This window comes from Pseudophryne corroboree, chromosome 2 (assembly GCF_028390025.1).
Source record: "Pseudophryne corroboree isolate aPseCor3 chromosome 2, aPseCor3.hap2, whole genome shotgun sequence".
NCBI classification, from domain to species: domain Eukaryota; kingdom Metazoa; phylum Chordata; class Amphibia; order Anura; family Myobatrachidae; genus Pseudophryne; species Pseudophryne corroboree.
Window position 1 is genome coordinate 1053434 of NC_086445.1, and position 13639 is coordinate 1067072.

A 13639-nucleotide genomic window follows, 5' to 3' on the forward strand; every position below is an offset into this window, starting at 1 on the left:
CCCTACCCCACATCTACCGCACTAACCTCATATCCCTACCTCACTAACCTCATCTCCTTACCCTACATCTACCGCAATAACCTCATCTGCCTACCCCCATCTACCACACTAACCTCATCTCCCTACCCCACATCTCCCGCACTAACCTCATCTCCCTACCCCACATCTACCACACTAAACCTCATCTCCCTACCCCACATCTACCACACTAACCTCATCTCCCTACCCCACATCTCCCGCACTAACCTCATCTCCTGCACTAACCTCATCTCCCTACCCCACATCTACCACACTAACCTCATCTCCCTACCCCACATCTCCCGCATAAACCTCATCTCCCTACCCCACATCTACCACACTAACCTCATCTCCCTACCCCACATCTACCACACTAACCTCATCTCCCTACACCACATCTACCACACTAACCTCATCTCCCTACCCCACATCTCGTGCACTAACCTCATTTCCCTACCCCACATCTACCACATTAACCTCATCTCCTGCACTAACCTCATCTCCCTACCCCACATCTACCACACTAACCTCATCTCCCTACCCCACATCTAGCACACTAACCTCATCTCCCTACCCCACATCTCGTGCACTAACCTCATTTCCCTACCCCACATCTACAGCACTAACCTCATCTCCTGCACTAACCTCATCTCCCTACCCCACATCTACCGCACTAACCTCATCTCCCTACCCCACATCTACCACACTAACCTCATCTCCCTACCCCACATCTCGTGCACTAACCTCATTTCCCTACCCCACATCTACCACATTAACCTCATCTCCCTACCCCACATCTACCAAACTAACCTCATCCCCCTACACCACATCTCCCACACTAACCTCATCTCCCTACCCCACATCTCCCACACTAACCTCATCTCCCTACCCCACATCTACCACACTAACCTCATCTCTGTAGCCCCCATCCCCTACGGGTGGTATTCATGTGACCGCCGGTCAGCTGACCGACAGTCACATGACCTCCTCCGTGAGCCCGACGGCTCACTATCCCGATGGTCGGCATGCCGACCAACAGGGAGTATTTCCACTCGTGGGTGTCCACGACACCCATAGAGTGGGAATAGAACCCGTGGCGACCGCAGTTCGCCACTGAGCCCGCAGCGTGGCGTGCCCGCAAGGGGCTTGCTGCACTCGCCCCTCCTTGCCGGGATCCCGGCGTCGGTATGCTGCCGGGATCCCGGCGTCGGTAAGGTGACCGGCGGTCAGGAGACCGCCGGTCACCAGTACTACACCCTCCCCTACCCCACATCTACCGCAATAACCTCATCTCCCTACCCCACATCTACCACACTAACCTCATCTCTGTAGCCCCCATCCCCTACCTCCCATCTACTGCATTAATCTTAGATTCCTACCCCGCACCTACCGCACTAACATCATCTCCCTACCCCACATCTACCACTAACCTCATCTCCCTATCCCATATTACTACACTAAGCTCATCTCCCTAACACACATCTACCACACTAACCTCATCTTCATACCCCACATCTCCCGCACTAACCTCATCTCCCTACCCCCCATCTACCTCACTAACACCATCTCCCTACCACGCAACTTGCGCACTACACCACATCTCCCTAAACCCATCTCCCGCACTAACCTCATCTCCCTACCCCACATCTCCCGCACTACACCACATCTAACCCACTAACCTCATCTCCCTACCCCACATCTCCCGCCCTACCCCACATCTACCCCACTAACCTCATCTCCCTACCGCACATCGGGGGTCATTCCGAGTTGTTCGCTCGTTGCCGATTTTCGCTATACTGCGATTAGTCGCTTACTGCGCATGCGCAAGGTTCGCAGAGCGCATGCGCTTAGTTATTTTACACAAAAGTTAGGTATTTTACTCACGGCATAACAAAGCTTTTTCATCGCTGTGCTGATCGTAGTGTGATTGACAGGAAGTGGGTGTTTCTGGGCGGAAACTGGCCGTTTTATGTGAGTGTGCGGAAAAACGCAGGCGTTCAAGTTGCAAAACGCAGGAGTGGCTGGAGAAACGGGGGAGTGGTTGGGCAAACGCTGGGTGTGTTTGTGACGTCAAAGCAGGAACGAAAAGGACTGAGCTGGTCGCAATGGCTGAGTAAGTCTGGAACTGCTAAGAAATTTCTATTCGCAATTCTGCTAATCTTTCGTTCGCAATTCTGCTAAGCTAAGATACACTCCCAGAGGGCGGCGGCCTAGCGTGTGCAATGCTGCTAAAATATGCTAGCGAGCGAACAACTCGGAATGACCCCCATCTCCCACACTAACCTCCTCTCCCTACGCCACATATCCCGCACTAACCTCATCTCCCTACCCCACATCTACCACAATAACCTCTTCTCCCTACCCCACATCTCCCGTACTAACCTCATCTCCCTACCCCACATCTACAACACTAACCTCATCTCCCTACCCCACATCTACCACACTAACCTCATCTCCCTACCCCACATCTACCACAATAACCTCTTCTCCCTACCCAACATCTACCACACTAACCTCATCTCCCTACCCCACATCTACCACAATAACCTCTTCTCCCTACCCCACATCTACCACACTAACCTCTTCTCCCTACCCAACATCTACCACAATAACCTCTTCTCCCTACCCCACATCTACCACAATAACCTCTTCTCCCTACCCAACATCTACCGCACTAACCTCATCTCCCTACCCCACATCTACTACAATAACCTCATCTCCCTACCCCACATCTACCACACTAACCTCATCTCCCTACCCCACATCTCCCTATCCCACATCTACCACACTAACCTCATCTCTGTAACCCCCATCCCCTACCCCACATCTACCGCAATAACCTCCTCTCCCTAACCCACATCTACCGCATTAATCTCACATTCCTACCCCGCACCTACCGCACTAACATCATCTCCCTACCCCACATCTCCCGCACTACCCCACATCTATCCCACTAACCTCATCTCCCTACAGCACATCTCCCGCACTAACCTCATCTCCCTACCCCACATCTACCAAACTAACCTCATATCCCTACCAAACACCTCCCGCACTAACCTCATCTCCCTACCCCATCTACTGCAGTAACCTCATCTCCCTACCCCACATCTACCACACTAACCTCATATCCCTACCACACACCTCCCGCACTAACCTCATCTCCCTACCCCATCTACTGCAGTAACCTCATCTCCCTACGCCACATCTACCACACTAACCTCATCTCCCTACGCCACATATCCCGCACTAACCTCATCTCTGTAGCCCCCATCTACCGCACTAACCTCATCACCCTACCCCACATCTCCCGCACTAACCTCATCTTTATACCCCACATCTACAACACAAACCTCATCTCCCTACCCCACATCTACGGCACTAACCTCATCTCCTTAACCCACATCTCCCGCACTAACCTCATCTCCCTACCCCACATCTACCACACTAACCTCATCTCCCTACGTCACATCTACCACACTAACCTCATCTCCCTACACCAAATCTACCGCACTAACCTCATCTCCCTACCTCACATCTCCCGCACTAACCTCATCTCCCTACCCCACATTTACCGCACTAACCTCATCTCCTTACCTCACATCTCCCGCACTAACCTCATCTCACTAACCCACATCTACTGCACTAACCTCATCACCCTACCCCACACCTCCCTACACCACATCTACCGCACTAACCTCATCTCCATATACCACATTTCCCGCACTAAACTCACATCCCTACCCCACATCTCCCACACTAACCTCATATCCCTACCCCACATCTCCCGCTCTAACCTCATCTCCCTACCTCACATCTACCCACTAACCTCATCTCCCTACCCCACATCTACTGCACTAACCTAATCTCCCTACACCACATCTCCCTACACCACATCTACCGCACTATCCTCATCTCCTTACACCACATCTACCACACTAAGCTCACCTCCCTACCCCACATCTACCGCACTAACCTCATCTCTCTACCCCACATCTACCGCACTAACCTCATCTCCCTACCCCACACCTCCCTACACCACATCTACCGCACTAACCTCATCTCCTTACCCCACATCTCCCGCACTAACCTCATCTCCCTACCCCACATCTACCACACTAACCTCATCTCCCTATGCCACATATCCTGCACTAACCTCATCTCCCTAACCCATCTACTGGACAAATCTCCACTCCCTACCCCACAACTACCACACTAACCTCATCTTCCTACCCCTCATCTACCGCACTAACCTCATCTCCCTACCCTGCATCTACACCACTGACCTCATCTCCCTACCCCACATCTACAACACTAACCTCATCTCCCTACCTCACATCTACCGCACTACCCCACATCTACCGCACTAACCTCATCTCCCTACCCCACATCTACCGCACTAACCTCATATCCCTACCCCACATCTCCCGCTCTAACCTCATCTCCCTACCCCACATCTACCCACTAACCTCATCTCCCTACCCCACATCTACTGCACTAACCTAATCTCCCTACACCACATCTACCGCACTAAGCTCACCTCCCTACCTCACATCTACCGCACTAACCTCATCTCCCTACCCCACACCTACTGCACTAACCTCATCTCCCTATCCCACAATTACCACATTAACCTCATCTCCGTACACCACATCTACCGCACTAACCTCATCTCCCTACCCCACATCTACAACACTAACCTCATCTCACTACGCCACATCTACAGCACTAACCTCATTTCCCTTCCCCACATCTACCGCACTAACCTCATCTCCCTACCCCACATCTACCACATTAACCTCATCTCCGTACACCACATCTACCGCACTAACCTCATCTCCCTACCCCACATCTAACACACTAACCTCATCTCCCTACCCCACATCTACCGCGGGTTCACTATGGTATGCCGACGGTCGGGCTACCGGCGACCAGCATACCGGCGCCGGGAGCCCGACCGCCGGCTTACCGACAGTGTGGCGAGCGCAAATGAGCCCCTTGCGGGCTCGCTGCGCTCGCCACACTGCGGGCACGGTGGGGCCGTGGACCCCCACGAGGGAGAATTAGTGTCGGTATGCCGGCTGTCGGTATCCCGGCGCCGGTATACTGTGCGCCGGGATCCCGTCAGTCGGCATAGTGAAGACCACCCTCTACCGCACTAACCTCATCTCCCTACCCCACATCTACTGCACTAACCTCATCTCCCTACTCCACTAACCTCATCTCCCTACACAACATCTACCGCATTATCATCATCTCCCTACCTCATATCTACCGCACTAACCTCATCTCCCTACCCTGCATCTACACCACTGACCTCATCTCCCTACCCCACATCTACAACACTAACCTCATCTCCCTACCTCACATCTACCGCACTACCCCACATCTACCACACTAACCTCATCTCCCTACGCCACATATCCCGCACTAACCTCATCTCCCTACCCCACATCTACCACACTAACCTCATCCCTGTAGCCCCCATCTACCGCACTAACCTCATCTCCCTACCCCACATCTCCTGCACTAACCTCATCTCCCTACCCCATCTACTGCACTAACCTCCTCTCCCTACACCACATCTACTACACTAACCTCATCTCCCTACCCCACATCTACGGCACTAACCTCATCTCCTTACCCCACATCTACTGCACTAACCTCATCTCCCTACCCCACATTTACCACACTAACCTAATCTCCCTACCCCACATTTACCACACTAACCTCATCTCCCTACCCCACATTTACCACACTAACCTCATATCCCTACCCCACATCTACCACACTAACCTCATCTCCCTACCCCACATCTATCACACTAACCTAATCTCCCTACCCCCACATCTACCACACTAACCTCATCTCCCTACCACACATCTACCACACTAACCTCATCTCCCTACACCACATCTACCACAGTAAGCTCATCTCCCTACCCACTATCTACCGCACTAACCTCATCTCCCTACCCCACACCTCTCTATACCACATCTACCGCACTAACCTCATCTCTCTACCCTACATCTCCCGCACTAACCTCACATCCCTACCCCACATCTCCCACACTAACCTCATCTCCCTACACCACATCTCCCGCACTAACCTCATCTCCCTACCCCACATCTCCCACACTAACCTCATCTCCCTACCCCACATCTCCTGCATTAACCTCATCTCCCTACGCCACATATCGCGCACTAACTTCATCCCTGTAGCCCCCATCTACCGCACTAAACTCATCTCCCTTTCCCACATCTCCTGCACTAACCTCATCTCCCTACCCCATCTACTGCACTAACCTCCTCTCCCTACACCACATCTACTACACTAACCTCATCTCCCTACCCCACATCTACGGCACTAACCTCATCTCCTTACCCCACATCTACAGCACTAACCTCATCTCCCTACCCCACATTTACCACACTAACCTAATCTCCCTACCCCACATTTACCACACTAACCTCATCTCCCTACCCCACATTTACCACACTAACCTCATATCCCTACCCCACATCTACCACACTAACCTCATCTCCCTACCCCACATCTATCACACTAACCTCATCTCCCTACCCCCACATCTACCACACTAACCTCACATCCCTACCCCACATCTCCCACACTAACCTCATCTCCCTACACCACATCTCCCGCACTAACCTCATCTCCCTACCCCACATCTCCCACACTAACCTCATCTCCCTACCCCACATCTCCTGCATTAACCTCATCTCCCTACCCCATATCTCCCGCACTAACCTCATCTCCCTACCCCACACCTCTCTATACCAGGTCTACCGCACTAACCTCATCTCCCTACCCTACATCTCCCGCACTAACCTCATCTCCCTACACCACATCTCCCGCACTAACCTCATCTCCCTACCCCACATCTCCCACACTAACCTCATCTCCCTACCCCACATCTCCTGCATTAACCTCATCTCCCTACCCCATATCTCCCGCACTAACCTCATCTCCCTACCCCACACCTCTCTATACCAGGTCTACCGCACTAACCTCATCTCCCTACCCTACATCTCCCACACTACCCTCATCTCCCTACCCCACATCTACCACACTAACCTCATCTCCCTACCCCACATCTACCACACTAACCTCATCTCCCTACCCCACATCTACAACACTAACCTCATCTCCCTACCCTGCATCTACTGCAGTGACCTCATCTCCCTACCCCACATCTACTGCACTAACCTCATCTCCCTACTCCACATCTACTGCACTAACCTCATCTCCCTACTCCACATCTATCCGCACTAACCTCACCTCCCTACACCACATCTACCGCATTATCCTCATCTCCCTTCCTCACATCTACCGCACTAACCTCATCTGCCTACCTCACATCTACCGCACTACCCCACATCTACCACACTAACCTCATCTCCCTACTCCAAATCTACTGCACTAACCTCATCCCCCTACTCCACATCTATCCGCACTAACCTCACCTCCCTACACCACATCTACCGCATTATCCTCATCTCCCTTCCTCACATCTACCGCACTAACCTCATCTGCCTACCTCACATCTACCGCACTACCCCACATCTACCACACTAACCTCATCTCCCTACTCCAAATCTACTGCACTAACCTCATCTCCCTACTCCACATCTATCCGCACTAACCTCACCTCCCTACACCACATCTACCGCATTATCCTCATCTCCCTTCCTCACATCTACCGCACTAACCTCATCTCCCTACCCTGCATCTACTGCACTGACCTCATCTCCCTACCCCACATCTACCACACTAACCTCATCTCCCTACCCCACTCCTCTCTACGCCACATCTACCGCACTAACCTCATCTCCCTACCCCACATTTACTACACTAACCTAATCTCCCTACCCCACATTTACCACACTAACCTCATCTCCCTACCCCACATTTACCACACTAACCTCATCTCCCTACCCCACATTTACCACACTAACCTCATATCCCTACCCCACATCTACCACACTAACCTCATCTCCCTACCCCACATCTATCACACTAACCTAATCTCCCTACCCCCACATCTACCACACTAACCTCATCTCCCTACCACACATCTACCACACTAACCTCATCTCCCTACCCCACCATCTCCTGCATTAACCTCATCTCCCTACCCCATATCTCCCGCACTAACCTCATCTCCCTACCCCACATCTTCTGCAGTAACCTCATCTACCTACCCCACATCTACCACACTAACCTCATCTCCCTAACCCACATCTCCCGCACTAACCTCATCTCCCTACCCCACATCTACCACACTAATCTCATCTCCCTACCCCCACATCTACCACACTAACCTCATCTCCCTACCCCACATCTATCACACTAACCTAATCTCCCTACCCCCACATCTACCACACTAACCTCATCTCCCTACCACACATCTACCACACTAACCTCATCTCCCTACACCACATCTACCACAGTAAGCTCATCTCCCTACCCACTATCTACCGCACTAACCTCATCTCCCTACCCCATATCTCCCGCACTAACCTCATCTCCCTACCCCACACCTCTCTATACCAGGTCTACCGCACTAACCTCATCTCCCTACCCTACATCTCCCGCACTAACCTCATCTCCCTACCCCACATCTACCACACTACCCCACATCTACCACACTAACCTCATCTCCCTACCCCACATCTACCACACTAACCTCATCTCCCTACCCCACATCACCTGCACTAACCTCATCTCCCTACCCCACATCTACCACACTAACCTCATCTCCCTACCCCACATCTACCACACTAACCTCATCTCTCTACCCCACATCTACAACACTAACCTCATCTCCCTACCCCACATCTACCACACTAACCTCATCTCCCTACCCCACATCTACCACACTAACCTCATCTCCCTACCCCACATCTACCACACTACCCTCATCTCCCTACCCCACATCTACCACACTAACCTCATCTCCCTACCCCACATCTCCTGCATTAACCTCATCTCCCTACCCCACATCTCCTGTACTAACCTCATCTCCCTACCCCACATCTACCACACTAACCTCATCTCCCTACCCCACAACTACAACACTAACCTCATCTCCCTACCCCACATCTACCACACTAACCTCATCTCCCTACCCCACATCTACCACACTAACCTCATCTCCCTACCCCACATCTACCACACTAACCTCATCTCCCTACCCTGCATCTACTGCAGTGACCTCATCTCCCTACCCCACATCTACCGCACTGACCTCATCTCCCTACCCCACATCTACCGCACTAACCTCATCTCCCTACCCCACATCTACTGCACTAACCTCATCTCCCTACTCCACATCTACTGCACTAACCTCATCTCCCTACTCCACATCTACCCGTACTAACCTCACCTCCCTACACCACATCTACCGCATTATCCTCATCTCCCTACCTCACATCTACCGCACTAACCTCATCTCCCTACCCTGCATCTACTGCACTGACCTCATCTCCCTACCCCACATCTACAACACTAACCACATCTCCCTACCTCACATCTACCGCACTTCCCCACATCTACCTCACTAACCTCATCTCCCTACGCCACATCTCCTGCACTAACCTCATCTCCCTACCCCACATCTACCACACTAATCTCATCTCCCTACCCCACATCTACCACACTAACCTCATCTCCCTACCCCACATCTACCACACTAACCTCATCTCCCTACCCCACATCTAGCACACTAACCTCATCTCCCTACCCCACATCTACCACAGTAACCTCATCTCCCTACCCCCTATCTACCGCACTAACCTCATCTCCCTACCCCACACCTCTCTACACCACATCTACCGCACTAACCTCATCTCCCTACCCCACATCTCCTGCATTAACCTCATCTCCCTACCCCATATCTCCCGCACTAACCTCATCTCCCTACCCCACATCTACCACACTAACCTCATCTCCAGCACTAACCTCATCTCCCTACCCCACATCTACCACACTAAACTCATCTCCCTACCCCACATCTACAACACTAACCTCATCTCCCTACCCTGCATCTACTGTAGTGACCTCATCTCCCTACCCCACATCTACCGCACTGACCTCATCTCCCTACCCCACATCTACCACACTAACCTCATCTCCCTACCCCACATCTACCACACTAACCTCATCTCCCTACCCCACATCTACCACACTAACCTCATCTCCCTACCCTGCATCTACTGCAGTGACCTCATCTCCCTACCCCACATCACCTGCACTAACCTCATCTCCCTACCCCACATCTACAACACTAACCTCATCTCCCTACCCTGCATCTACTGCAGTGACCTCATCTCCCTACCCCACATCTACCGCACTGACCTCATCTCCCTACCCCACATCTACCACACTAACCTCATCTCCCTACCCTGCATCTACTGCACTGACCTCATCTCCCTACCCCACATAGAAACATAGAATTTGACGGCAGATAAGAACCACTTGGCCCATCTAGTCTGCCCATTTTTTTTATCCTTTAGGAAATCGCAACCCTCTTTGAACCCTAATTCTTTGTAAGGATATTCATATGCCTATCCCAAGCATGTTTAAACTGCTCCACAGTCTCAGCCTCTACCAACTCTGATGGGAGGCTATTCCACTTATCCACTACCCTTTCTGTGAAATAATTTTTCCTTAAATTTCCCCTGAACCTGCCTCCCTCCAGTTTCAGTGTATGTCCTCGAGTTCTAATACTTCTCTTCCTTTGAAAAATGTTTCCCTCCTGAACTTTGTTAAAACCTTTGGTATATTTGAAAGTTTCCATCATGTCTCCACTTTCCCTTCTCTCCTCCATACTATACATGTTAAGATATTTTAGCCTTTCTGGGTAAGTTTTGTGATGTAGGCCATGCACCATTTTAGTTGCCCTTCTTTGTACACTCTCTAATGTATTTATATCCTTCTGGAGATATGGTCTCCAGAACTGGACACAGTATTCCAGATGAGGCCGCACCAATGACCTATACAGTGGCATTATTACTTCTCTTTTCCTGCTACTGACTCCTCTCCCTATGCAACCAAGCATCTGACTTGCCTTTCTGTGTTGCATTGCTTTCCTGCCTTTAAGTCACTTGAAATAGTGACTCCTAAATCTCTTTCCTCCTCAGTAGTTTCCATTATAGTACCCTTGATACTATATTTAGCCTTTGGGTTTTTGAGACCCAAGTGCATGATTTTGCACATCTACCACACTAACCTCATCTCCCTACACCACATCTACCGCACTAACCTCATCTCCGTACCCCACACCTCTCTATACCAGATCTACTGCACTAACCTCATCTCCCTACCCTACATCTCCCGCACTAACCTCACATCCCTACCCCACATCTCCCACACTAACCTCATCTCCCTACCCCACATCTACCACACTAACCTCATCTCCCTACCCCACATCTCCCACACTAACCTCATCTCCCTACCCCCACATCTACCACACTAACCTCATCTCCCTACCCCACATCTACCACACTAACCTCATCTCCGTACCCCACACCTCTCTATACCACATCTACCGCACTAACCTCATCTCCCTACCCCACATCTACCACACTAACCTCATCTCCCTACCCCATATCTCGCGCACTAACCTCATCTCCCTACCCCACACCTCTCTATACCACATCTACCGCACTAACCTCATCTCCCTACCCTACATCTCCCGCACTAACCTCATCTCCCTACCCCACATCTACCACACTAACCTCATCTCCCTACCCCACATCTCCCGCACTAACCTCATCTCCCTACCCCACATCTACCACACTAACCTCATCTCCCTACCCCACATCTACCACAATAACCTCATCTCCCTACCCCACATCTACCACATTAACCTCATCTCACTACCCCACATCTCCCGCACTAACCTCATCTCCCTTCCCCACATCTACCACACTAACCTCATTTCCATACCCCACATCTACCACACTAACCTCATTTCCCTACCCCACATCTACCACACTAACCTCATCTCCAGCACTAACCTCATCTCCCTACCCCACATCTACCGCACTAACCTCATCTCCCTACCCCACATCTTCCGCACTAACCTCATCTCCCTACCCCACATCTACCGCACTAACCTCATCTCCCTACCCTACATCTCCCGCACTAACCTCATCTCCCTATCCCACATCTCCCGCACTAACCTCATCTCCCTACCCCACATCTACCACACTAACCTCATCTCCCTAGCCCACATCTCCCGCACTAACCTCATCTCCCTACCCCACATCTTCCGCACTAACCTCATCTCCCTACCCCACATCTACAGCACTAACCTCATCTCCCTACCCCACATCTCCCGCACTAACCTCATCTCACTACCCCACATCTACAACACTAACCTCATCTCCCTACCCCACCCCCACATCTCCCGCACTAACCTCATCTCCCTACCCTACATCTCCCGCACTAACCTCATCTCCCTACCCTACATCTCCCGCACTAACCTCATCTCCCTACCCCACATCTCCCGCACTAACCTCATCTCCCTACCCTACATCTCCCGCACTAACCTCATCTCCCTACCCCACATCTCCCGCACTAACCTCATCTCCCTACCCTACATCTCCCGCACTAACCTCATCTCCCTACGCCAGGTATAATATAATAAAAATGAAGAGGAGAACTAGTAGTAACCTCATCTTTCTCTTGCTGTATTTAAGTTGTTTTGGGTAAAGTCTCAGTTGGGAGCGGAGGCTGCTCTGCATTACAGCGCACCCGTTATCACACACCCTCTGCCCTGGATCCCGCATGCTACATGAGTCATCATGTTATGTCATGACATCATTAGTGTCTGGTCTTTCGGAGCCACATAGAGAACATTTCCATAATATGCCACCTCCCAGGATTGCTGTACTGGTGCCTCACAGTCCCCTTCCCTCGCTCTAGATGACTTATCTCCAGGATCTGAGGAGCTATGCTGCTGGGTGATACACAGAAGGTGCGGATGGGGCATCACTGACGGGCTCCACATATAAGACTGGTGATCGCAGCATAGTGTCACTAGGGATACAGGGGACGTTGCACCCTGCACGGCCGCACAGTATAATAGTATGGATACCTGGCTGTCTCGTACTGTTTCACAGTCATTAGAGTGTCCTCCATCGTCTTATTAATCAGAGTATTGATACTGGACACAAAGAAGTTCACGGCTCCCAGGAGAGTTTCCCCGTTCTTACATAGCAGCTTCTGGGTCTCCGCATTGTACCCAAATTCTTCCTGTAATGTGAGGAAAGGTATTACTGCTGGAGAATTGGCCACATAAACAGAGACCCCTCACCGCAGACGGGGGTCAGGTCCGGGAAGATTCTATGAAAATGTGTCGTAATCGCAATGCAATGCTACTAGGATGCAGCAGGAAAGTGTGCTGAGTCATGTGATATATGACACATGTATAACTGAGTCTCTAAGTATGCACACGTAGTGCAACAAGATGGCAGCCGCAGCTTTTATCCAGTACAGGTTCTGTTCTGCTGTATATACAGACTCAGTCACACACACTATACAAGTTCTGTTCTGCTGTATATACAGACTCAGTCGCACACACACTATACTTCTGTTC

At 51.3% G+C, this 13639-nt stretch overlaps 1 protein-coding gene across 4 annotated transcripts in view; it reads right to left on the bottom strand.

Annotated features, from left to right (window-relative positions):
• The window catches only part of ARFIP2 (ADP ribosylation factor interacting protein 2), a 157915-nt gene that overhangs the window by 23820 nt on the left and 120456 nt on the right, over positions 1 to 13639 (bottom strand). For all 4 annotated transcript variants that reach the window (XR_010196544.1, XM_063950778.1, XM_063950776.1 and 1 more), the window contains one exon: positions 13139 to 13296. Coding sequence is in view for 3 of the 4 variants with exons in the window: in XM_063950778.1 (XP_063806848.1) it covers positions 13139 to 13296 (158 nt within the window). In the remaining variant the exon portion in view is untranslated. The remainder of the gene's footprint in view (positions 1 to 13138; positions 13297 to 13639) is intronic.